Source organism: Salmo trutta, chromosome 12 (genome assembly GCF_901001165.1).
Source record: "Salmo trutta chromosome 12, fSalTru1.1, whole genome shotgun sequence".
Classification (NCBI taxonomy): Eukaryota; Metazoa; Chordata; class Actinopteri; order Salmoniformes; family Salmonidae; genus Salmo; species Salmo trutta.
In genome coordinates this window covers 13,333,968-13,361,928 of record NC_042968.1, presented here as the reverse complement: position 1 = coordinate 13,361,928, position 27,961 = coordinate 13,333,968, and the positions used below count along the sequence as shown (strand labels likewise).

Below are 27,961 nucleotides of genomic sequence, written 5' to 3'. Positions count from 1 at the left end.
TTCCTGTGATTTCCCTTATTCCCACTTTGAGGGTTGGGAGATTCATAATGCATGTAGTAATGAACGGTTACATCATGAGGCAGCTGTCTGTCCTTCTGAAGTTCTATATCTGTCAGTGTGTATAAGCAAGAGTGCCTAATGTGTTCTGTCGTGTGTGTGTGTGTGTGTGTGTAGGGTCTCTCAGTACCAGTGTAATCCTGTGTCAAGCAGCAGGATTGTAAATCATAAAACAGGACTATTAAAAGTCTCCTAATCCTCCAGAGGCAGGCTGGGTATAGTTAGTACCAGAGCAGAGCGCCCCAACTCTCTCATTCATTAATGCCCTCCAAATGGTATTTACCAAATGACTTGTACGTGCCACTCACTCACTCACTCACTCACTCACTCACTCACTCACTCACTCACTCACTCACTCCTTAGATACAGGAAGTAACAGGATGTACAGTGGATGAGTCTGTCAGCTGATTCATCTGGGAGATCACAGGTGTGTGTGTGTGTGTGTGTGTGTGTGTGTGTGTGTGTGTGTGTGTGTGTGTGTGTGTGTATTGAGCATGTGTATGTTTTTTGTAATTATGTGTGCACGTGTGTGAATGGTGCAATCGAGAGAGGGAAAGGGACTGACGAATCCCTCTGCAGATTTCATCTCCCCCCGTTGCCATGGAGATGCTCTGGTGGGAAGGCCACAAAGCCTGAGGCGCAGAGAAAAGGAGAATGCTTGTGTGAGTCAGAGAGAGAGGAAGAGAGGGAGAGAGAGAGAGAGAGAGAGAGAGGGAAAAAAGAGAGAGAGGAAAAGAAAAAGAGAGAGAGAGGAAGTGGTGATGGTGGACTATTATTACCGAGCAGAAAGTCTAAAGAGGCTCATTGATATTCTCTGGGAAAGGAAAGCAGCCCTTGCTGGGTGTGTTCGTGGTAAACAGGCCTGCTAGAGGAGCTCTGTCTATCCCCTGTCAGTCTGTCTGTATGCCTGCCCCTCTCTCTCTCACTCAAACACTTGTTTTTTCTGTCTCCTCCTCTCTGAGTGAAGGGGTTTGTTCGGGGGTGATGGGACGTCCACACCGCTTTCCACCCCCGCTGCATTAGCCGCTCATTCTGGGGAAATCAGCCATTCCTTCTCTCCCCTTTCACCCTATTTACCTGCTCACCACAACGATCAGACAACAAACCCTGTAAATATCGAAATGAACACCTAAAACCACATCACTTCCTCCTTCACGTCAGGACAGCTCTAGTGTAAATTGATGGGACTATATGGGAGGGGAAATGGGCTGTGTATAACTCTCCCATGACTGTATGTGTGAAAGCCTTCCTACTCTGTGATGTCTTAGCCCAGTGGAGGGAGAGATGGGCTGAGTAAAAATGCTTAGGGCCAGTGAGTTTGGCCCAATGTGTGTGCTAAAGAGCTATTTTCTGCCCATGCGGTAATCACTAAATTATGAATGTTGAGTTTATGATACAGTATGCCGCAGTCACGGCATGAGTGTGTATGAGTGTGTATGAGTGTGTGTGTGTGTGTGTGTGTGTGTGTGTGTGTGTGGGGGGGGGGGGGGGGGGGGGTGTAAGCTGTATGTGTGATTAGCACTCAAGTAGAGTGTGCTGTGAGTGAGCGCTCATGCAGTCTGTGTGTGTCAGTGTGTGTTAGGCACGTTTGTATGTTGGTGTATGCGCATGGCATGTATTTGTGTGTGTGACCTATTTTCTCCATCTCTCATAACAGAATGCTGATTGGGGTGTACTGTCAGCAGCAGTGTGTGTGTGTCTCTATAGAGCTGTGCAGACATTGATTGGGTTAGTGTGCAAATGAGGAGAGGAGGGCTGACACAAGGGAAGGGTCAGTCACAATGACAGGCTGGGCCATCCTCCCTGATCGGATATGTCACACACACTTCTCCTTGATGGGATAAATATAGAGCCTCAAATAAGACTCTGTATCAGATCCAGGGATTTAAAGTGGAACTGACAGAATTTTATATGAAGCAAACAGTGAATCATAATATTAGTCAAAAATATTGAATTCACAGTTTATGCTACAAAAACAACTTTATAAGAGGTTTTAAAAATAGGTTATGTTTGATTCAACATTCCATGATGTACACGGAGGCATTGTTAGCTGAATAGATGGATGCAGTTAATTGCATGATTAATATCATTCACCAATACATTTCTTAGAAGTCCAAAAAATATTGCTGTCATGTCGTAAATCACAGCTGGCCTGGTACTTTTGTTTGCTGCCACCTTTCGGGATGCACTGTTTCTGTGTCAATGACTCAAGATTTTGGACAAAAATGGACTGGCTGGGAATGTCAATACAATCAAACTAGCAAGGGCAATGATCACAAGTCAGTCATAACGTGGCTAATATGCTAGCATATCTATGTAGCAAGCTAAAAACACAGAGCCTACCGTTAGCTAGATAGCTAGCTAGTGGGTGACTGACTTTTTCAGCTAGAGACGCAGGTGTCATTTGGTTAGCTAGCAAGAGATGTGAATCGCCTTGTTAGCTAGCTAGCTATGCCAAACTACTGTTATGCAGTTAGTACATCTCTTGTGTTCGTAAATTCACTCTGGCTAGCTATCTACTCCGATTTTAGACCACTCTTGTCAAACTGTGCCAGAGCACACAATAACTGATGAATTTACGAATGCACAACACCCATTGAATATGATCAGTGTCGGTATACGTAGGCTCAAAACGTTGGTTAGTCATGAACGCACTATATAACATGACAACGACCTAACCAGTTCTGCCTGGGCGAGAAAATGCAGCTGGATGTAGCTAGCAAGCTAGCCATCTTTAGCCAGTTAGCTTCAGGGCTTGGTTGGGACAAGCATACATTGGCATGCAACCTGCAGAAGAACGAGCAGGCTATTCCCCCATTTACCACTGCAATTTTGACTGCCACCTTCCTGAAAAAGGTTTGCTTTGCCTATCATTAGTTGTTGATCTTGTTGTTGATGTGCATATAGGGAAAGATGGCCTCCCTTTTTATGGTTGTTTGATCAATAGGACTGTAAAGTTCCCAAATGTAAGAGGACTCCTGTGGTAGTTGTCTACATATGTGCAGCAATCCAATCAAGTGTATTTTGTGGCTTTTGCCGAATGCGTTCAAGTTATCTAACGTTACGCTGTTGCAACTGCCTGTAAACACACAGTCCAGTTCAAAGTGAATGATGGCAGGCCCTTGTGGCAAATGGCTTGTTTGCGTATGGGCCTACTCTAGCTCTGAATGGCAATAGAGCACCGGTCTGCGTAGGCTCCGGTCCTAGGCGAGACAGATGTTTTATTTACTGCAGTGTCTATTAACTGTCCAAATGCACGGCCTCTTTCCCACTCTATATTGCCATCGAATTTTCACAAATGCCTTAGAATGTTTGAAAATTACGTATACTAAGAATTGATGAAAACCTGATAATGACCGTATCTAAGTACACGCTTGTCATAAAAATGTAAAAAAGTGTAATTTCTTCCTACACACAATACACCATAATGACAAAGTGAAAACAGAAATACCTTATTTAAATAAGTATTCAGACCCTTTGCTATGAGACTCGAAATTGAGCTCAGGTGCATCCTGTTTCCATTGATCATCCTGGAGATGTTTCTACAACTTGATTGGAGTCCACCTGTGATAAATTCAATTGATTGGACATGATTTGGAAAGGCACACACCTGTCTATATAAGGTCCCACAGTTGACAGGGCATGTCAGAAAAAACAAGCCATGAGGTCGAAGGAATTGTTCGTAGAGCTCTGAGACAGGATTGTGTCGAGGCAAAGATCTGGGGAAGGGTACCAAAAAATGTCTTCAGCATTGAAGGACCCCGAGAACACAGTGGCCTCATCATTCTAAAATGGAAGAAGTTTGGAACATCAAGACTCTTCCTAGAGCTGGCCGCCCGGCCAAACTGAGCCCTGGTCACGGAGGTGACCAAGAACCCAATGGTCACTGACAGAGCTCCAGAGTTCCTCTGTGGAGATGGGAGGACCTTCCAGAAGGACAACCATCTCTGCAGCACTCCGCCAATCAGGCCTTTAGGGTAGAGTGGCCAGACGGAAGCCACTCCTCAGTAAAAGGCACATGGCAGCCCGCTTGGAGTTTTCCCAAAAAGCACCTAAAGGACTCTCAGAGAAACAAGATTCTCCGTTCTGATGAAACCAAGATTGAGCTGTTTGGTCTGAATGCCAAGTGTCACGTCTTTAGGAAACCTGGCACCATCCCTACGGTGAAGCATGGTGGTGGCAGCATTATGCTGTGGGGAAGTTTTTCAACAGCAGGGACTGGGAGACTAGTCAGGATCGAGGACAAGATGAACGGAGCAAAGTACAGAGAGATCCTTGATGAAAACCTGCTCAGGACCTCGGACTGGGCCGAAGGTTCACCTTCCAATAGGACAACGACTCTAAACACACAGCCAAGACAACGCAAGAGTGGCTTTGGGACAAGTCTCTGAATGTCCTTGAGTGGCCCAGCCAGAGCCTGGACTTGAATACCGATCGAACATCTCTGGAGAGACCTGAAAATAGCTGTGCAGTGACGCTCCCCATCCAACCTGACAGAGCTTGAGAGAATCTGCAGAGAAGAATGGGAGAAACTCTCCAAATACAGGTGTGCCAAGCTTGTAGCATCCTCCCCAAGAAGTCGTGAGACTGTAATCGCTGCCAAATGTGCTTCAACGCAGTACTGAATAAAGGGTCTGAATACTGAATACACATGTAAATGTGATATTTTTTTTTCTTCTGTTTGTAATAAATTTGCAAACATTTCTAAAATGTGGAAAACGTGACGGGGTCTGAATACTTTCTGAATGCACTGTATATGAACAGATTTTAATAAGAGTTCATGTTGTTAAAATGCTGTCAGTTTACATTTTAGTCATTTAGCAGATGCTCTTATCCAGAGCGACTTACATGCATACATTTCATACATTTTCTTTCCCCCCGTACTGCTCCCCCTTGGGAATCGAACCCACAATCCTGGCGTTGCAAACACTATGCTCTACCAACTGAGCCACACGGGACCACTCCCAGTTCCACTTTAAGTCTCTGCTATGGCACTAGAATGTTCAGTAAGTTTTTATTTTTTTCTCACCACAGTCCCAATGTCCTTTCCCAATGGAAAGCTTGAAGCTATTTTCTGATCAAATGCTCTGAGTGTTGTGACTTGCATGTGAAGGGCTGTGGGCCTACTGCTGCACTGAAAGCAAACATTTCTAAAATGTGGAACATTTCCAGGAGCCCCATAAAGAGTCATGGGATAGCATGTGAAACCACAGCCGCCCACCTTGTGACAGAGCAGAAAATGGCTGGAAGTGGTTGTGACTGAGGAACTAGAGGAAGGGAGGGGGTGGAAGAGGAGAGAGAGAGAGAGAGAGAGAGAGAGACACCCAGTGATCAAGGAAGATCCAGCACTGATAAGCAACAGTCTAATAATCCATTGCCAAACTGATCCTCTGATACGGATGTGAATGTAGGCTTATCCTCATACAGTAACTCTTTAGAGTGACTGGTGTTAGATAGGTACTATTATATTAGGTAGAGAGGAGTGGAAGTTAAAGAATGTTCTGCCAGAGTGACCTTAGCAACAGACAGCCCCACCGACTGTCACGAGGAGTGCTAGTTCTGCATTGTCACGGCAACCAGCAGGACTGTCAGTCTGAGGGGTGCTGATTTGATTTGGAAAGGGAACAAAGGCAGGGAACGAGGGGGCTGTGTCTGTGTTTTCTACTGACTGTGTCTCTCCAACGAGCGGAATGGAAAAACAGTGTTCTTGTGCATTAACCACACGCTCCTACCTGCATTGCTGTCCTCAAACTGAACCCACCTGCTTGAAAGGCTTGCTGTGCCTCCACAGAGGTCTAATTGGGTTTAAGCTAGTGAGCAGTATTGGAGTCTTGCCAGGCAACTGCCCGAGTTTATCCACTTATTTCCTAAAGTTCATCAACAGTGCAGACGGAATGAAAATGAGCTTCTCTCTACACTTTTTCATTTTTCTCACTTGTTCACTCACCGTCTCTCAAAGACTGATGAAGAGGAACATTTCACACAGAGAACAGGATAGTGTTTATAGCTAACACATCAGGGTGTTTTTACTAGTGGGCACACTCACACAAAACTGGCACCACCTATAATGCAGCCTCCCTGGCAGGTCAGTGACCCTCCCAGGGTGGAAGAATGGCAGAAAGGAAGCTGAGCAATGTCAGGAAAGGCAGAGCGAGGGATGAGAGTGAATAGAGGGATATCCCACAGGGAGTCTACCCTCCTTTTCCCTTCAGGAGAGAGAAGAGGAGGGTGGAGGAGGGTGGGGTGCCCACAGCAGGGGCTGTACTAATTACACCTTTACTGTCCACACACACACACACACACACACACACACACACACACACACACACACACACACACACACACACACACACACACACACACACGGAGAGAGAGGGCAGAGTGGCAGTGTGGAGAATGATTCACGAATTGAGCATGTCCATATCCCACTGCCATAAAGCATGCAGCCTACTAAGTTCCTACTGCATCTATTTCATATGCAAACCCCAACATGCATCCAAAGATGAAAAGTTGTGTGTGTGTTTTGATCTACTGCTCTCCACCCAGTGAATTCATCAGGACATTAATAGAGCTCCATAAATATGCAGTGCAGACTGGCTTGGTTTCCTCCTCTCTCCCAACACGTCCTGTGCTGTGTTGCTCTGTGCTTCACCTGAGACCTGAGATATGTCTGTTAGTGTTTTGGACTGGCAGTGGTGTATTATATGAGATGGTGTGTGGTGTGTGTGTGTGTGTGGTCTGTTGTTCGGGGGGGGGGGGGGGTTTCATACTGCAGTATTTTACAGGGAGCTGTGAATATGGGGTCTGTCTGTGTTTGTTGGGGCAGTGGGTTGGGCAGAGACTAGCAACAGTGTCTGGGTTGGTTTTCTGCTTCTGCGGTCGGCACACGTGCCTTATCTCCAGGAAATACACTTGAGGCGATCTCGGGAACCCCTAGCAGCTGTCCCATAGAACAGATGAAAAGACAGGATCAGGAATCAGGATGTACGATTAGCAACTGGGATTTCAAATTCACACACTTTGCTACTGCTACGGAAAACACGTGGCTGGACGTCTGATGTCTGTGTAGTACTGAATCCCGTTGAGTCCTATTGCTGTTTGTTTAGGCCTGAGTGTTGATTCCATAGGTCAGTGTCTGCAGGGTCGTGTGGATGTTAGCTGTTAGCACCACTGTGTGTGTTTGAACAGCTGCCACTCCACACTCCCATCCAGTGGAGACTTGGCTTATTCTCTCTTATCTGCAAGGAAATACTCAAGGCTGTAATGACCCCGACTTTCCCTCTTTAGACCAGGAAAGACGAAAAGAGGTCACATCCTCTACTTCTACCGTTAGATAGCCTCACTGGGGGAGAGAGAGGGAGAGAGCGAGAGAGAGGACTGACATGCTGAATTGTATTTAGCAACCTGAAGGTGTCTGCAGCCTGACAGGATGTGTGAATGAGGAAATCAGGTAAGGAGGGGCAAGAGATGGAGGGAACACCAATGCCAGCGGAAGATGCCTGATCACTCCGTTCCTGCCTGTCGTTCTCCACGTTACCTTCTCTGTCGCCCCGCTCTATCGCTCTTTCCTTGTGCCTTCGTCTCCCACTCCCTCTCACATCCACCAAATGCACCCGCTCCTTGCTGTCTCGTTCTCTCCCCCCCCCTTTCTCTCTGTTATATCAGCCTGTTCCCTCACCATGGTGTTGGTGACTAAATGTCATGGGAAAAATCAATATGTGCTGGCTCCCTGTGGGTTCACTGCAGGAGGGGAGCGTTGCAGGGAGGAGGGTTACAGGCAGGGAGGCTAACAGTAAACACAGGCTGGCTGTGCTGGGGCGAGGGCAGGAGCAGATGGGGATGACGGCAAACGACACAGAGGAGAGGAGCTCCTTTCAGGATTAGTTCACTAGCTGTCTCTATCAGGGGTTGACCTTTAGCTAAACAAGGTATAGTGACTGAGCTATTGGCTGCCCATACTGTACAAATACTGTGTGTGTGGGGGGGTTTAAACAGACTGGCAGTTTAAACATGCTTACTTTTACTCACATTCCTCACCTTTCTAAGACATGCACACACACACACACAGCTACACACATAGCTAGACACACACAGCTACACACACATAGATAGACGCATAACTACACACACACACACAGCTACACCCACATAGATAGACACATAACTACACACACAGCTACACACATAGCTAGACACACACACACACACACACAGCTAGACACACATAGCTAGACTCGCATAGCTAGACTCGCATAGCTAGACTCGCATAGCTAGACTCACATAGCTAGACTCACATAGCTACACACACATAGACACATAGCTAGACACATAGATACACACATAGACACATAGCTAGACACACATAGCTAGACACACACAGCTAGACACACACAGCTAGACACACACAGCTAGACACACACAGCTAGACACACATAGCTAGACACACATAGCTAGACACACACAGACACATAGATAGACACACACAGCTACACACACATAGATCTACACATAGCTAGACACACATAGACACACACAGCTAGACACACATAGCTAGACACACATAGCTAGACACACACAGCTAGACACACATAGCTAGACACACATAGCTAGACACACATAGCTAGACACACACAGCTAGACACACATAGCTAGACACACACAGCTAGACACACACAGCTAGACACACACAGCTAGACACACACAGCTAGACACACATAGCTAGACACACAAAGCTAGACACACATAGCTAGACACACATAGCTAGACACACATAGCTAGACACACAGCTAGACACACACAGCTAGACACACACAGCTAGACACACAGCTAGACACATAGATCTACACGCACAGCTACACACACACAGCTAGACACACATAGCTAGACACACACAGCTAGACACACACAGCTAGACACACATAGATGGACACAGCTACACACACATAGATGGACACAGCTACACACACATAGATAGACACAGCTACACACACACACATAGACACATAGCTACACACATAGACACACATAGTTAGACACACATAGTTAGACACACATAGCTAGACACACACAGCTACACACACATAGATCTACACATAGCTAGACACACATAGACACACACAGCTAGACACACATAGCTAGACACACATAGCTAGACACACATAGCTAGACACACACAGCTAGACACACATAGCTAGACACACATAGCTAGACACACATAGCTAGACACACACAGCTAGACACACATAGCTAGACACACACAGCTAGACACACACAGCTAGACACACACAGCTAGACACACACAGCTAGACACACATAGCTAGACACACATAGCTAGACACACATAGCTAGACACACATAGCTAGACACACACAGCTAGACACACACAGCTAGACACACACAGCTAGACACACAGCTAGACACATAGATCTACACGCACAGCTACACACACACAGCTAGACACACATAGCTAGACACACACAGCTAGACACACACAGCTAGACACACATAGATGGACACAGCTACACACACATAGATGGACACAGCTACACACACATAGATAGACACAGCTACACACACACACATAGACACATAGCTACACACATAGACACACATAGTTAGACACACATAGTTAGACACACACAGCTAGACACACACAGCTAGACACACACAGCTAGACACACACAGCTAGACACACACAGCTAGAACACATAGCTACACACACATAGACACATAGCTAGACACACACAGCTAGACACACACAGCTAGACACACACAGACACATAGCTACACATAGCTAGACACACATAGACACACATAGAGATATACACACATAGATAGATACACACATAGATGGACACAGCTACACACATAGATGGACACAGCTACACACACATAGATAGACACATAGCTACAGACACATAGATAGACACATAGCTACACACACACACACATAGACACACACAGCTAGACACACACAGCTAGACACACACAGCTACACACACATAGCTACACACACATAGATAGACACATAGCTACACACAGCTAGACACACACAGCTAGACACACACAGCTAGACACACATAGACACATAGCTACACACACAGACACATAGATAGACACACATAGATAGACACACATAGATAGACACACACATAGATAGATACACAGCTAGACACACATGGATAGACACAGCTACACACACATGGATAGACACAGCTACACACACATGGATAGACACATAGACACATAGCTAGACACACATAGCTAGACACACACAGCTAGACACACATAGACACACAGCTAGACACACACAGCTACACACACATAGCTACACACACATAGATAGACACATAGCTACACACAGCTAGACACACACAGCTAGACACACATAGCTAGACACACATAGACACACACAGCTAGACACACATAGCTAGACACACATAGCTAGACACACATAGCTAGACACACACAGCTAGACACACACAGCTAGACACACATAGCTAGACACACATAGCTAGACACACACAGACACATAGATAGACACACACATAGTTAGACACACACAGCTAGACACACACAGCTAGACACACACAGCTAGACACACATAGCTAGACACACACATAGCTAGACACACACATAGCTAGACACACACACAGCTAGACACACACAGCTAGACACACACAGCTAGACACACATAGCTAGACACACACAGACACATAGATAGACACACACATAGCTAGACACACACAGCTAGACACACACAGACACATAGATAGACACACACAGCTAGACACACATAGCTAGACACACATAGCTAGACACACACAGACACATAGATAGACACACACATAGCTAGACACACACAGCTAGACACACACAGACACATAGATAGACACACATAGATAGACACACACATAGATAGACACACACATAGATAGACACACACATAGATAGACACACATAGATAGACACACACATAGATAGACACACACATAGATAGACACACATAGATAGACACACAGCTACACACACAGTCACACACACACAGCTAGACACACAGCTAGACATACAGCTAGACACACAGCTACACACACGCTGGCCTAATTTGTTTCCCAGATGTGAGCCTGGAGTTTCTTCTCCCTCATCTTGTTGTTGATCTCTTGCAGATGTTGTTATGAGAGAGAGGAGTTAATAAGAATATAAAACAGGAAGAGAATATATTAAAAGGAGCGAAAACACACACACACACACACACACACACACACACACACACACACACACACACACACACACACACACACACACACACACACACACACACACACACACACACACACACACACACACACACACAACTCCCCAGCAGTTACCTCTTTAGAATGTGTGAGGAGATCCTTCTCAGCACTGCCTCTCTCTCTCTCGCTTTCTCTCTCTTTCTCTGTTTCCCTCTTTCTCTCGCTTTCTCTCCTCTCTCTTTTTGTCACTAGGTATCAACCTTTCTCCCCCAGACTCTGTTTCCCTCTCCTGCGCTCTCTCAACTTTAACTTTCATTTTCAAGGTGCTTTATTGGCATGACATTAGACAATATTTCAAAGTGAGGTTAGAAAATTCCCCCACCCCTTCCGTATGTGTTTGTGTGTTGTGGTGTGTGTGTGGGAGGAGGGTAGAGGGTATCTGTGGTGTAGGGGTAGGGGGCGTTGCCCTGGGCTGGATTAATAAATGGTTGCTGGGTAACTAAGCAATAACGCTCGAGGGGGTGTGGTATATTGACCATATACCACGAACCCCCAAGGTGCCTTATTGCTATTATAAACTGGTTACCAAGGTAATTAGAGCAGTAAAAATAATTGTTTTGTCATACCTGTGGTATACAACAGCTGTCAGCCAATCAGAATTCAGGACTCAAACCACCCAGTTTATAATTATGAATAGACCTCTGTATTTTAACAGTGTGTGTTCACGGAGACTGGCCTTTTTAGTCTCTCACTCACTCACTCACTCACTCACTCACTCACTCACTCACTCACTCACTCACTAACTCTCACTCACTCACTGTGCAGTAATCACTGATTTGACTTTAGGCATTCAAGTGAAGGAGGGGCCAGCAATACAGAAGGCTGATTGCTTTATCGGCATTGTCAATAATAAGTCCTGTCCTTACCGTGCCAGCAATGAGTAGTTTGGTTCATCTCTAAACATTATTTGGCAAAAATGACTGTCACAAATGAACAAGTACCCCCCCCCCTTCTCATTGACCCTCTCTGTGTGTAATCAAGGTGAATACTATGAGCCCAACTCTCTCACCAGTCTTTATAGGTATGACCTCACCAAGATGAGGCCAAGGTCACAGGAGCCCCAGATCTCTCATTATGAAATGTGTCAGGGTGATGGCTGTACCGATAGGGATGGGGTGGACCCGGGGGCAGGGAGCAGGATGCTCGGATTAACTCAGATAGGATCCTGCTGTCTCTCAGTCCAGGTCACTCTCATGGCACACACACACACACACACAGTGTCAATGAGCGACTGGGAGACAGGGAGGAGTAATATGATGATATGACTTAGGTTTCTGCACTTATCTGAGGTGGAAGGGTCTGCTTGTCCAACAGGAGTAATCAGACAGAGTTGGGGCAATCCCTCCCCCTCCCACTGGGGCACGTGTAGGGACAGGGGTGTAGTCCGAGCCAACCCCAGGTAGAGGGAGAGAGAGAGGGGTGTGGCTAGGGTGGGGTTTTCCCAGATAACCCCGTAGCACCAGGGTTAGGGAGAAGAGGGTTAAATCCCGTTCAGCTCTCTAGAGCCGTACCTCTGTCAGCACTGGTGAGATTTAACCCTGATGTTAGAGACTATGAGACTAAGAGATTGCATGTATTAGATACTAGAACTCCAGATGTGACTCTTCCTACTCACATATTAACATATCATGTTGCCTAGTCACTTTACCCCTACTATACGTACATAGCTACCTCAATTACCTTGTACCCCTGCACATCGACTCGGTACGGGTACTCCTGTATATAGCCAAGTTATTTTTACTCCTTATTCGTTATTCACTTTGTATTTATTCTTCATGTCACTATTTCTATTTTTATTGTCTTTTAATTCTGTGTTGTTGGGGGAAAAAAACGTAAGTCAGCATTTCACTGTTGGTCTACAGCTTGTTGTTTACGAAGCACGTGACAAGTAAAATGTGATTTGAATTGGAGTGCATCTTGTTTCTTCACTGGAGTGTATACTCTGAGGCTCTTTCTAAGCCAGTAACACCGGTGGTTTTAAAACTCCAGGGTTGCTTGGCTCAGCTTCTTTGGAAGCAAGTGAAGTGGCCCGCTCAGAGTCAGGGATCAGCTTTTTCCAAATGTTCTTCCTCGGCTAAAAATAGCCTGATGTTTATCAGAGTTCCAGGTTACTCACTCACAGTCTCACGCTCACTATACACATACTGTACACTACACACACACTGCGTTCGAGTGAATATTAAACAGACCTCAGTGAGCAGTCTGTTTGGTGGTCTGTCTGCAGAATACATGACGTTGACTGAACGTTTTCCGAGTGTTTCCCTAACCACCTCTGTGTTGTGATCTCTTTCAGGCGCCACCAGAGACATTGGATCAGCTCTTACCAGGATGTGCATGCGGCATCGCAGCATCGAGGCCAAACTGCGCCATTTCACCAAGTAAGTCCCGCCCTCTTACACAGGCATCCTCCTATAGGCCTAGCTCTGTCCCTGCTATCACTCCGTAAGTGGGGATTGGTCCCATGAAGTGTCAGTCACTGCTCTGTGTAAACCGTATCTTTGACGATGGTAGCCAACAGTAATGAGTAGTAGCTGTCATCCTATCCATGTTCCTTGCCTGACCTTCTGAAAGTCTGTGGTAAGCTTTGGACAAACTGTGACCCTTGTTTTTCATTCAGAAGCTACAACAGTATGGAAATGAGAATAGGAGGCAGGTCTAAATTTACATTTAGGTTATTTAGCAGACACTCTTATCCAGAGAGACTTACAGGAGCAATTAGGGTTGTGCCTTGCTCATGGGCACATCGGCAGATTTTTCACCTTGTCGGCTCTGTGATTCGAATCAGCGACCTTTTGGTGACTAGTGCAACACCCTTAACCGCTAGCTACCTGCCGCCCAGACTCTCTTCACGGTAGGAAAGTGAATTCACACGTGTCATTCTCCACTGAGTGAGCTACCGGTCATGGGTTTTCCATGTACGTCTGTCCCAGTGTTTGGGTCGGGTCTGTGGTAATGTGGAAATAGCACACACACTATCTAGACTGGAACACTCTCTCCCTAAAATGTATGATAAAGACAGGAGACGGAGGGAAGAGAAAACAGAATGTGAGGACTAAAACATCTTCTCTCCCTCCCTCCCCTCTCCCCAAATCCCAAGCACCTCATTATAGGACGTCTGTAGACTCTTCTCTCAGACACGTAGGCTAAATGAATGGAACCACCAGCAGCAGCCTACTCTGTTCTAGACCACAGTACATCTCAAAGAAAGGAATCCACTATATTTAGTCTGCAGTCTCTAATGAGTTTTCCAAATCAGAAGCTATTACCATGATGATGATGATGATGATGATGGTGGTGGTGTCTGTGGTGATGAGGAAGATGATGACCAAGGTGATGATGATGGTGGTATCTTGTTGGGGGTGTTTACATTCCTAACAAAGCATTTCTGGGAGCAAAAGTTTCCTCACCCTGTGGTGGCACATCAAAACCGGTCTCCTAACCCGTTTACATTGCGCCACACTATAATCAGGGCTGAAGTCCACATCAGCACTGTGCTGTCAGTCTGTGATTGGTTGACCTGGGAGGCTGCAGTTTCCACACTCCACCATGGGACTCCCAGCTCATCCTGTAGTGACGGGGGTGTGCAGATGTGTCACATACCAGAAATAGTGAAGTGGGACGAGCCACAAAGGAGAATTATATAACCGCTTTCCCTTTCTAAAGATCTTATACCTTAGAGCGCATATTTTCCATGGTTTCATAAGAAAACATATTTTTAGAGTTCATCATGGCAAAGACTCATAGTCTCCACGTGTTCCATATGATGTGTACCAGATGAAGCCAAATTGTTCGATTTTAATGGATCAGAAAATCATTATAGCCTCCCGAGTGGCGCAGCGGTCTAAGGCAGTGACTTGACCTTCGCCGCATCCCGAGCCCGTTAGGGAGTTGCAGCGATGAGACAAGATCGTAATTGGATCACAATTGGATATCACGAAATTGGGGAGAAAAAGCGGGTAAAAATACCCAAAAATAATAATACAAGTAAATCGTTATAAAAGCCATTAATTAACACACCCACTGTACCTCGCTCTTTCGCTTTCCCTCTGTCCTCCCAGTGCCCTGATGGAGAGCTTGATCACTCCTCTCCAGGACAGGATTGAGGATTGGAAGAAGACAGCCAACCAGTTGGACAAGGACCATGCCAAAGGTGAATAATAATATTATTGGATTTATATAACGCCTTTCTACCAAAGCGCTTTACATAGTAAGTGGGGAACTCACCTCATCCACCACCAATGTGTGGCACCCACCTGGGTGATGCACGGCAACCATTGTTGTGCCAGAACGCTCACTACACATCAGCAAGCATGGTGGAGAGGTGAGGAGTGATATATGGCAAGTAGGAATGAGGGGGATGACTAGGTGGCCATGATGAAAACATCATGATGGAGGTGGGACACAGGCAGGGTACCTCTGGCCAATCATATTCCCCTCTGTCTCCTGTGTCCAAAGTGGATGACATTCTGTCCCCTCTCTCTCCTCCAGAGTACAAGAGATCTCGTCATGAGATCAAGAAGAAGTCCTCAGACACCATGAAACTGCAGAAGAAGGCCCGGAAAGGTAGGCTGCTCCTCTTCTCTCTCTCTGACTGACAGCTAGCATGGCTGAACACTCCAAACTGCCCTCTCTGGCTATCCAGCGCTCTAAAATCCCAGCAGGTCAGGTAGTGCATTTTGTTTGGGCTCTACAACTATAGGTTAACCCGGACATTCTCTGTTATGTAACGGTCTCAGCTGTGTCTTCCCTTCAGCATGATATTACAGTAGTACTAGTAGTAGTGCTGAAAATGTCAAGGTCAAATCCTCAAGGTGAGATCCTTTGCCAAGGCATTCTGACTATATCAATGTCTATTTTTAAGCGTTTGACATAGCTGACGTGTGTTTGTAGATTGTTGACGATTACAGTTTGGTCTTTAAAAGGGACATCGCCTCAAATCACTACAGAGAGGGGGTGAAATGAGGGAAGCCGCAGTGAGGGAGGGAGAACATAGCTCCACTCCATGTGGTTATAGAGCAACACTCTCCCCTGGTGGTGAGGATGATAATGACAGGCCTTTCCTCATTCGATAAAGCAGTTCACTCTGATCCAGCAGCCAATAAATACGGTTGTCTATTTAAGGCTGTTTCTAGACAGTTGCCAGGCAGATGCAAGAATCTAAAATTATGAACTGAGGTGTATTTAGTCTGAAAAACAGTGGACATTGATGTTTGGGTTGAATTGGTTTTGATTTGGCTGCAACAGTGTTTTTGCTCTAACCGTGTGCACATTTTGGCCGTGAACTGAGCTGTGATGGCTTCCTTGTACTAACCCTAACGATGAGCTCAACGATCTCTGCTCTCTCTCCTTTACCCCTGTCACCCCTCTGACCCCCTATATGTCCACCAAATCCTCCTCTCAACCATCTTTATTGTCCCTTCCTCTTTTTCTCTCCCCTCCTCTCTCCCTCTCTCTCTCTGTCTGTGGTTGATTTCCATTCTGTAGAAATCCAGGGTAAGTATGTTGTTCCTGTCCCACAACACTGCTATCCTATGCTACAGCTTCTTCTTTCATGTATTCTGTGTAGAGGGGTTTTCCCATGACCAAAAAATGACTGTTGGGAGACGGTAAATAGCTACGTGATTTACATCTCTAGAATGCATTTGGCCTGATACACTCATCTTCAGCTAGTTAGGCCTACTAGCTGTAACCATTAAACGTCTTCTTTCTGAGCCCTCTGGAAAGCTGTCCTGTGACCTCTGTGACTCCTGCATGACTTGTTGTTCTAAAGCTCTTTCTGCTCACAGCACTGGTTGCTGTTGACTAAGACCCCCCCCCCCCCCTCGCTTCTCTACCATGGCCATCTCTGACACTACTCCCTGCTGCATGACTTAACATTACAATACATTTTGAAGACATACTTTAATTTGTTCATTTTTTCATTATTTGGTTTAACTTCTGTAGATGTCAGTCTGTTTAGTGTCTGTATGCATTTCTGTTTACCTCATGTAGATACCTTACCAGTGTAGTATTTGTAGATCATTCTGTCCTGTGTCCAGGGTGTCTGTTATTGGCTTGGGGGACCGAGAAGGGAGGGATAAGAGGAGGGGAGGGGTGACATTTGTCCCTTCAAGCCCAGACACACCACACATTTCTAATCTTTTCTTTCTCTCCTTCTCCTCTCTCTTGTGTGTCACACTTTGGTTTTTCCTTGTGACCTCTCCATTACCCTCTTCTCCTCCTTTTGTCCTTCTACCATCCCCTGTCCTCTTCCTTGTCCCGCTCCCTGCATTCTCTCTCCATTCCCAATCCCCCCCCACTCCCTGTATACTATGCCCCTGTCCTCTGTTTCCCTTTTCCTGCTCCTTGTCCCTGTCCCCGGTGCTCTTCCTCCTGGCTTCCCAGGCCGAGGGGACCTGCAGCCCCAGCTGGATAGTGCCATGCATGATGTGAATGACATGTACCTGCTGATGGAGGAGACGGAGAAGCAGGCGGTGCGCCGAGCTCTGGTGGAGGAGAGGGGACGCTTCTGCACCTTCATCGGCTTCCTGCAGCCTGTAGTGGTAAGACTGGAGGAGGGGAGGCAGGGGCTGTATGGGGAGGGGAAACACCAGGGAGCTGGGGTGAGACATAGGGCCAATCCCTAATCGTCCCGTCATCCCTATGCTTTATGCACTTGTGGAGATCTGAGAGGTTTTGATTGGTGTAAGCAATATGGTAAAACTTCCATCTAGCCTATCAGAGGGTGAGGTGGAGCTTTTACCAGGTTGCTCATACCAATCAAATCCTATCAAGTGTTTAGGGGACGATTTGGGATTGGGCCAGAGTGAAGATGAAACAGGAAGAGGGGAGACTTGTCAGGGGCTGAAACCTAACTTGGGGGGAGAAAAGTCAATAAGCCACCAGCTAAGATATATTGACGTTGCCCTCTAGTGTTGAGTCAAAGCTGAACAGTTGCAGTCATTCACATAAGGCCAGCGCTATTGCCGTATATAATAACACTAACTGACTGAAATGAGTCTCGTTGTTTTGATCAGAATGGAGAGATTGCCATGCTGGGAGAGATCACTCACCTCCAGGCCATTATTGATGACCTCACTGTGCTGACCACTGATCCCCACAAACTGCCCCCCGCCAGCGAGCAGGTGCCGACTCTTCTAAGATTTATTTTTAGTCTAATATTTTAGTATAATGCACCATCTCTCAGTCCCACTGTCTACACATAGGTCATTAGATGCTAGGTGGAACAGTGCATAGAGTGAAATGTGCCATAACAATAATAGCATCATAATGTGTACCAGCAAGCAATATGCTATTCATTTATCTGAATGTGATAATATGATCAGTGTGCTCTATTGATGTCTGTTTGTACAGTTTGATTAGTAATGCCTAGGAATTCCTATAGGGGAACCATGCAGTTTACCAGCTCATGCATTACAACTTAAGCTAATGCTACGTGTCCGTGTGAATCGTTCTCATATTTCCCCCCTTTCAGGGGTATAACACTTACAGTGAGGGAAAGAAGTATTTGATCCCCTGCTGATTTTGTACGTTTGCCCACTGACAAAGAAATGATCAGTCTATAATTTTAATGGTAGGTTTATTTGAACAGTGAGAGACAGAATAACAACAAAAAAATCCAGAAAAACACATGTCAAAAATGTTATAAATTGATTTGCATTTTAATGAGGGAAATAAGTATTTGACCCCCTCTCAATCAGAAGGATTTCTGGCTCCCAGGTGTCTTTTATACAGGTAACGAGCTGAGATTAGGAGCACACTCTTAAAGGGAGTGCTACTAACCGCAGCTTGTTACCTGTAAAAAAGACACCTGTCCACAGAAGCAATCAATCAATCGGATTCCAAACTCTCCACCATGGCCAAGACCAAAGAGCTCTCCAAGGATGTCAGGGACAAGATTGTAGACCTACACAAGGCTGGAATGGGCTACAAGACCATCGCCAAGCAGCTTGGTGAGAAGGTGACAACAGTTGGTGTGATTATTTGCAAATGGAAGAAACACAAAAGAACTGTCAATCTCCCTCGGCCTGGGGCTCCATGCAAGATCTCACCTCGTGGAGTTACAATGATCATGAGAACGGTGAGGAATCAGCCCAGAACTACACGGGAGGATCTTGTCAATGATCTCAAGGCAGCTGGGACCACAGTCACCAAGAAAACAATTGGTAACACATGCCGGGAAGGACTGAAATCCTGCAGCGCCCGCAAGGTCCCCATGCTCAAGAAAGCACATATACATGCCCGTCTGAAGTTTGCCAATGAACATCTGAATGATTCAGAGTACAACTGGGTGAAAGTGTTGTGGTCAGATGAGACCAAAATGGAGCTCTTTGGAATCATCGCCGTGTTTGGAGGAGGAGGAATGCTGCCTATGACCCCAAGAACACCATCCCCACCGTCAAACATGGAGGTGGAAACATTATGCTTTGGGGGTGTTTTTCTGCTAAGGGGACAGGACAACTTCACCGCATCAAAGGGACGATGGACGGGGCCATGTACCGTCAAATCTTGGGTGAGAACCTCCTTCCCTCAGCCAGGGCATTGTGGATGGGTATTCCAGCATGACAATGACCCAAAACACACGGCCAAGGCAACAAAGGAGTGGCTCAAGAAGAAGCACATTAAGGTCCTGGAGTGGCCTAGCCCGTCTCCAGACCTTAATCCCATAGAAAATCTGTGGAGGGAGCTGAAGGTTCGAGTTGCCAAACGTCAGTCTCGAAACATTAATGACTTGGAGAAGATCTGCAAAGAGGAGTAGGACAAAATCCCTCCTGAGATGTGTGCAAACCTGCTGGCCAACTACAAGAAACGTCTGACCTCTGTGATTGTCAACAAGGGTTTTGTCACCAAGTACTAAGTCATGTTTTGCAGAGGGGTCAAATACTTATTTCCCTCATTAAAATGCAAGTCATTTTCTAATATTTTTTTACGTGTTTTTCTGGATTATTTTTTTGTTATTCTGTCTCTCACTGTTCAAATAAACCTACCATTGAAATTATAGACTGATCATTTCTTTGTCAGTGGGCATCCGTACAAAATCAGCAGGGGATCAAATACTTTTTTCCCTCACTGTATATGGTGCCAACTGGTTTGTCCTCACTCTCTCCCAGGTGATTAAAGACCTGAAGGGTTCAGACTACAGCTGGTCCTACCAGACCCCCCCCTCCTCCCCTAGCAGTTCTGGCTCCAGGAAGAGCAGCATGTGCAGGTACGAACCAGAGGGAGACAGGACACATGGACTAGAAATACAGACATTTGTATTGACCTGGATTCATTTGATATGATCAACAAAGGGGGGGGGGGTTCTTTGTTTTGTTTTGATCCAAGGTGTGTGGATGATACGTTGTAGGTTATGTGAGCGTGAACATGCAGTATGTCTGACAATAAAAGGGGACAGTGAGAGGTGGCGTTCAGATATGTGTCGTGTCTTAGTAAAAAGATGTCTGCATGACTGCGCATGTCTGTCTGTATGAGAGTCTGCTGAGCGTCTGTCTGCTGGTCCATGTGTCTGTTGTGTCCTCCTGTGTCCTATGGCTTGCAACACTCAGAGCACAAAAAAAAAAGCACTAAGTCTTTTTTTCTCTTAGTGGTGAAAATTACAACTTTATTTGAACTTAAAACAGACTTGTTTGATGATAACAAATAGCACATAACATTTATATTAGAATGTTATTGAGTGTTTTTCAAAAATAATCCCTGTTTCCATGTGTGATGAGGTAGGACACTTGTTAGGTCTGAAGTGGTGTCCTCTATTCTGAAGAAGTATCTCTCAGGCTTGTCACGGTAGTGCTCTGAGGTGTCGCTTGTGTCACTGTCTGGGAGGCCATGTCTTTGGGCATGCCAGCAACCCTGCCCTGTACCTTGTGTGTCTAATCTACCCATGCTTGGTTCTCACACTGCCTTAACTTGTCTTTTCCATGTTTCCTCCTCCTCTCCCTTCCCAACCCTCTACTTCTGACCCCCCCCCCCCCCCCTCCACCCTCAACATGTCTATCCCCATCCCTGCATGTGTGTGTGTCTCCCAATCTCTCCACTCCGCACTCACACTTACCCTTGGTGTTCTGTGTGTTTGGCCTCTTCTCTATTTCCTGTGGTTTGATCACTTCCTATTCCTCTGTATTTGCACGGCCTCTTTCTCTTCCTATGTGTTTGGCATCTCCACTCTGTGCTTCCTTCCCCCCTATTCTGGTTGGATTCCCCTATTTCACTGCTGCTGCTCTCTACTTTCAACTCCAACTTGGAAATGTCCTCGTCTTAACCTCTACCCATCACATACACTACCTGTCTCTCTTATATGAACTCTACCCATCATATACACTACCTGTCTCTCTCATATGAACTTTACCCATCATATACACTACCTGTCTCTCTCATATGAACTTTACCCATCATATACACTACCTGTCTCTCTCATATGAACTTTACCCATCATATACACTACCTGTCTCTCTTATATGAACTTTACCCATCATATACACTACATGTCTCTCTTATATGAACTTTACCCATCATATACACTACCTGTCTCTCTCGCATATGAACTTTACCCATCATATACACTACCTGTCTCTCTTATATGAACTTTACCCATCATATACACTACCTGTCTCTCTTATATGAACTTTACCCATCATATACACTACCCGTCTCTCTCATATGAACTCTACCCATCATATAAACTACCCGTCTCTCTCATATGAACTCTACCCATCATATAAACTACCCGTCTCTCTTATATGAACTCTACCCATCATATAAACTACCCATCATATTAACTACCCGTCTCTCTCATACGAACTACCCATCATATAAACTACCCGTCTCTCTCATATGAACTCTACCCATCATATAAACTACCCGTCTCTCTCATATGAACTCTACCCATCATATAAACTACCCGTCTCTCTCATATGAACTCTACCCATCATATAAACTACCCATCATACAAACTACCCATCTCTCTCATATGAACTCTACCCATCATATAAACTACCCGTCTCTCTCATATGAACTCTACCCATTGCTTGCTCTGTTCCTCTGGCCGATACTTCACCGTACCTCGCTACCATCAATCTCCCTCCTTTTCCCCTTTCCATCTCACTTCATCACTCTCTCCCCAAATCCGTCTCTACACACCATCATTCAATTTCCTACCTTCTCCACCTCTTGCTTCATAAATGTGGTTTATATGATATCCCCCTACCTTAAACACTTCCCTTCACCCTGCCTGACCCTCTTCCCTGCCCCCTCACCACCCTCTCACCCTGGCCCCACCCCCCTGCAGCAGTGTGAACAGCGCTCACAGTAGCGCCTCCCGCTCCTCCGGAGGCTCTCAGACTCACTCACCCAGTTCGTCCTATCGCTACCGCAGCCTGGCCCAGCCGCCACCAGGGAACGCTCACCGCCTCAGCAGCGTCTCCTCCCACGACTCAGGCTTCATATCGCAGGACGCCAACGTCTACTCCAAGCCTCCCTCGCCCATGCCCTCTGACATCACCAGCCAGGTATGACTGCCGTCACAGATGTCGCTGCAGTGCTGAAACGTAGCTCCGCCCCCTTCTTGGTTTTATTTCCTCTACTCTTCTGCCTGACGTCTCTTGGTTTTGCGTTCATTCTCCTTCTTGACCTCTCTTCCTTTCTGCAGAAGTCATCAAGCTCCGCATCCTCAGAGGCATCCGAGACCTGCCAGTCAGTCAGTGAGTGCAGCTCTCCCACGACGGTGAGTACAACAGCTCCCTCACACCCCTGTCCTAATGTGTGGATCTCCCGTTTCTTTCAGTCAATCACACGATTAACTGACTTTGAAAAAGAATGTGAATACACTATAGCCGTGCTCATTTTAGTTGCCTGTGTTTTGCGTACCGTAATGTTGTGCTGTATACGGTGTATGAGAGAAGCTGGTAAAACTGACCAGCAGGATTCTCTCCCTAAGTATGTGCTCTTCATCAGCCCAGGTGAACTTGTGGTCATCTGCTCTGCCACCGTTGATCTCTTGTCTTTGCCCTCTTTTCTTCTGCTACTCATACACTTTGTGTATGTGTGTTTGGGAGTGCAGATGCATGTACTTGCGTGCATGCACCTGTGTGCGTGTGTGTGTGTGTATGTATGTACGGTATGACCCAGAGGTCACATCACAAAGGCTCCTCCCATAAGCCTTTGGCGTTGATGGACGCTCTGATGATCACGATCTTGTCTCTCCGTTCCGCAGTTTGGCTCGTCCTTCGCTACCTTCCGTCCTGCTCTCTCTCACACTGGCTCCATCAGGCCTCTCTCTGTCATACTTCCTGCGTCCCCACCCTATAACTGCTCCCCTGGATCCAACACTACCTCTCCCACATCAAAGGTTCCTTGCTGGAAGGTTTGTTTTCATCTGCACACTTTACTTTGCAATTTTTGGTTATTTTTTATTTTTTTTGGTTTGTATTTTAATTTGTGCTTCTTGAGTTAACGCTTATTCACCAGGTTTTTCTTTTCATTTCACCATTTGCTTAACTCATTCATGACTTCATTACTTTGCTCCCTAACCTCTGTGCCTTTTGTGTTGTCGTTGGCCAACAGTCTCACCCCCTGGTTTCAAATCTCCTGTGTGGTGATTTGCTAAACTGAGCAGGCCATGGGTGGCACCCATTTCACCTTTCAAAGTCGCACAAACTCAAAAGGCTTCAAACCAATAAACCCACTCATCAACTTGGCCCAATGCCAAACACACACACGATAAGGAATCCCCCCCCCCCCACTACCCCCACACTGTACCCAGAAGAAGGGCATCAAACTGCTGGATAGTGGACGGGTCTCTCTCATTAGAGAGTTCACTCTGTTGCTTTTCACTGCTTCTTAATAACCACCCCCACCTCTTCAGGATTGGTCCAAGGCAGGTTCTTATGAGCAGCCATTGGCTGCCACACTTCAGCGGCGGAAGGAGCCCCTGGATAGGCTGAGGGAGAGCGAGGCATCCCCGGGCTCCCAGGGATATGCTGGTGCTCACCCAGACGATGTCCAGAGGTCCCGAATGACCCCCGCCACCATCGCTGCCAAGGTAACAGAGATTTACCTCACAATGGTGTGAATACAAGACACATTCTGCTATAACACAACTGTTGTATTTTAACCCCGATTTGGACTTTGGTGGTTATAGTCTGTCTGTTGTGCTTGGTAGTGGTCCCGTGCTCCTACCATATGATAAGTGTTTTCTAAGGCGATTGATTGCGATACGGTTCTGGAAACCTTGAACTTAGTTATCATCCTAATCATGTGTTAGTCCACTAGTCTCGTGTAGCTCAGTTTGTAAAGCACGAAGCTTTCAGCGGAAGGGTTGTGCGTTCAATTCCCACGGGGGACCTGGTATGAAGAAAAGTACTCTGCAGTACTCACTCTTGGTAAGTTGCTCTGGATAAGAGCGTCTGCTAAATGACAATGCGTTGTTGCTTCCTCCCAGCACGGCGAAGAGGTGTCTCCAGCAGCCAGTGACCTGGCCATGGTCCTGACCCGTGGTCTCAGCATGGAGCAGCAGAAGAGCAACAGGGACTCCCTGCAGTACTCTAGTGGTTACAGTACCCAGACCACCACTCCCTCCTGCTCCGAGGACACTATCCCCTCTCAGGGTACCACTCAAGTACACTCCTTCTCTCGTAGAGTAAACACCAGTACATACAGAAGTCAACCTCACTTACATTAACCAACAGAGAATGCACTCACTGTCCTCTCTCAAGGTAACATACATGTACTATACCCACTCACAACTTAAGAGTATACACATCCCCTTACTTGGTAGCTCTCCACCTAGATGCAACACTCTGAATAGCACACCACATCCCTTTCTCTTTCTCTCTCCCCCAGGGTCGGATTATGACTGCTACTCTGTGAATGGAGATGCCGAAGGTGAGGCGTCAACTGACTTTGACAAGTCCTCCACCATCCCCCGCCACAGCAACATCGCCCAGAACTACCGCCGTATGATCCAGACCAAGAGGCCGGCCAGCACCGCTGGTCTGCCCAGTGGGGCCCAGGGTGGAGTGCCTGGAGGGGGAGGGGGCATTGGGACCCCTGGGACTGCCACCATCCGCCGAACCCCATCCACCAAGCCGGGTGTGAGGCGCACCCTGTCCAACGCGGGCCCCATCCCCATCCGCCCCCCCATAGTGCCAGTGAAGACACCCACGGTGCCTGATGCTCCTGGGGGGTACCCCGGGCCTCCGGTACGTGTGGGCAGTGAGGAGTGCGTGTTCTACGTGGCGGATGACTCCTCCCCCAACACGTTGGAGTATGTGAAGGCCTCTCCCAAGCGTCTGAGCCTGCCCAACACAGCGTGGGGGTCTGGGGGAGCGATGGAGATGAGTGTGTATGTCCAGCAGGCTGCCCAGCACGGCTCTGAGGAGGACCAGATGATAGCCGCTAACCGCCACAGCCTGGTGGAGAAGATAGGAGAGCTGGTGGCCAGTGCCCATGCCCTTGGGGAGGGACAATTCCCCTTTCCCAACCTTCCTGATGACCCCCCACCTGGCCCGGCCCCCCAGCACGACCCCCAGGCCCACGGGTCAGGCACCGACGTGCTGGTGTCCATCCGCAGGGGTGTGCGGCTCCGCAAGACCGTCTCCAACGACAGGTCAGCGCCCAGGATTTTGTGATGGTGCGGAGCGGAGGGAGGTGCCCCAACCACTACATACAGTACTGAATCTGTAGTAAATACGTGAATATGACAACAGACAATTACAAAAAAAATAAGTTTTAATTAGAAGTAAATGATAAATAACAATAATAATGCTGATAATGAAAAAGTAAATCATTAATAATAATGACAGGCTCTGGCCACTATAACTCTATCGTGTCTGGGCGCATGTTTGTTTAATTAGCACCACCATCACCAGGGGATCCTCAGACTGTATATAGAGACTCTGTCTGGACTGACTGCCGAGAGAGAGACTGTTTATAGGGACCTGGACTTCCAGCCACCCTCTCCACCTCCTCCCACAACCCCCCACTCCTCACCCAACCTCTTACCCCCCCATTCTAGAGTAAAACAGAGGGAAGCAGGTGGCGGAGAGACAGAGTAAAAGTGGGGTCAATAGGGGGTTCCATCTCTCCCTCTCCCTTTAGCTCAGGCCACAAGGCTCTGACAATGCACTGTTAGCTTTAAACCATGGCTAACCGTGTGTGTGTGTGTGTGTGTGTGTAAGAGGTGGGCAGAGTTCTGCTGCAGGTCAGCCGGTTGTATTTGAGGGTGGGGCTTCTCTCCTCTGTGTCGTTTGTTGTTACCCTCACACTGGGCACACACCGGCTAAATCAACGCTGTTTCCACATCATTTGAATGAAATGGCGTTGGACCGACGTGGAATTGACGTCTGTGCCCAGTGGACTGTTTTTATTGTGACATTTGATTTCCTGTTACCACTGTATGAGAAACGACAAAATGGAGCCAGGCGTATATATTTTCTAAATCCAGAGAGAACATGTTAATAAGAAATGGAACAATAAATGTGTTTTATTTTCTGCTTGCGGAGTGGAGGAGAAAAAGAAGCTGTTATCTTAGGTTTAGGTTCTCTTTTTTTTTGTACTTGCAGGCAATCATCAGGCATGCTCAAGTACATATGACAGTAGCTGTCTAACTTTGGCCATTGGCTTTTCTCAAGTCCTTGCCTGGTGTGTTAAAAAAACCAGAGAAATCAGAGAAAACTGAAGCACTTTGAAGGTTAATTTCTAGTGTGACCACTAGGAGTCAGTGTGGTCACGCTATGTGATGAGACAAGGGTGCTGGGGGGGACTGAGACAGTTGGTTGCCATGCGGTGTGCTGAGTGCGTGCCACGGACCAGTGAGCGAAGCAGTTCAATTGGTGAGAGAATAGGAAGATGGAAAAAAGGAAGTGATAAAGAAAGGTGGGAAATGTGAACGGAAGGATACGGGATTGGGGGCATGGTTATGTACAATGTGTCCGTGCTGCAGAGGTTGAATTCCAAAAAACGGATTTATAATGGAGATCATAACATTTATGTAAAGAGGGGGATGGTAAGCTGCTGTACTAGTCATCACCTGTTGTGAGTCTCAAACATGAGATCCATAGCTCATGTGCAGCCTTACTCGGGAGCTGGCTTTAGAATGAAAGTGACTAGAGCCAGGTAGAAACAGTGAGGATAATGTAAGGGGTTGCCAGAAGAAGAAGGGGGGTATTTATGTTTACAGAGTTCGCTGGAAGAGAGTTGCTGCAGCGGATAGAGATGGAATGAGCATTTCACTGCCTGTAAGCCCGAGTCGAGAGTCAGACGCACAGGTGGAAGTCAAGACTAGAAACTGTATGAATATATAGTAACCTTTCATAAAATTATGTTGCCATATTTTTGCAATAATGTTATGCTGTAGTCTTACTTTTGTCAATGAAAAAAAAAAGAGAACAATTTCCAGAGAAAAATGAATCACAGTGACATAGGATCTGAGCAGGCAGAGAGAGCATTATTCTGACCGTTGTACTGTAGGGTAGTGATGAACTTCATGGATGTCTGCCCAATGCTCCCTAGCTGTGACTGCTGATGTCCTCACCTTGACTACAATGACCATTACAAAATGTATCTCGATGCTTATTTTGTTAAAAAAAAAAAACGTTTTTTATTTATTTTGCCTA

The 27,961-nt window shown here is 46.5% G+C and overlaps 1 protein-coding gene across 6 annotated transcripts in view; it reads left to right on the top strand.

Moving 5' to 3' along the window:
- Positions 1–27,729, top strand: part of mtss1lb (MTSS I-BAR domain containing 2b) — a 71,775-nt gene extending 44,046 nt beyond the window's left edge. The window contains exons 4-16 of one of the 6 annotated variants that reach the window (XM_029767139.1): positions 13,645–13,729; positions 15,410–15,501; positions 15,840–15,914; positions 16,836–16,844; positions 17,736–17,893; positions 18,368–18,475; positions 20,462–20,559; positions 22,636–22,855; positions 22,996–23,070; positions 23,560–23,709; positions 24,211–24,387; positions 24,787–24,952; positions 25,188–27,729. In XM_029767139.1, coding sequence (XP_029622999.1) covers positions 13,645–13,729; positions 15,410–15,501; positions 15,840–15,914; positions 16,836–16,844; positions 17,736–17,893; positions 18,368–18,475; positions 20,462–20,559; positions 22,636–22,855; positions 22,996–23,070; positions 23,560–23,709; positions 24,211–24,387; positions 24,787–24,952; positions 25,188–25,975 — 2,201 coding nt within the window. In that variant the 3' untranslated portion in view covers positions 25,976–27,729. The remainder of the gene's footprint in view (positions 1–13,644; positions 13,730–15,409; positions 15,502–15,839; positions 15,915–16,835; positions 16,845–17,735; positions 17,894–18,367; positions 18,476–20,461; positions 20,560–22,635; positions 22,856–22,995; positions 23,071–23,559; positions 23,710–24,210; positions 24,388–24,786; positions 24,953–25,187) is intronic. The other 5 variants (XM_029767141.1, XM_029767142.1, XM_029767140.1 and 2 more) reach the window with 5 other exon arrangements.
- Positions 27,730–27,961: the final 232 nt, after the last annotated feature.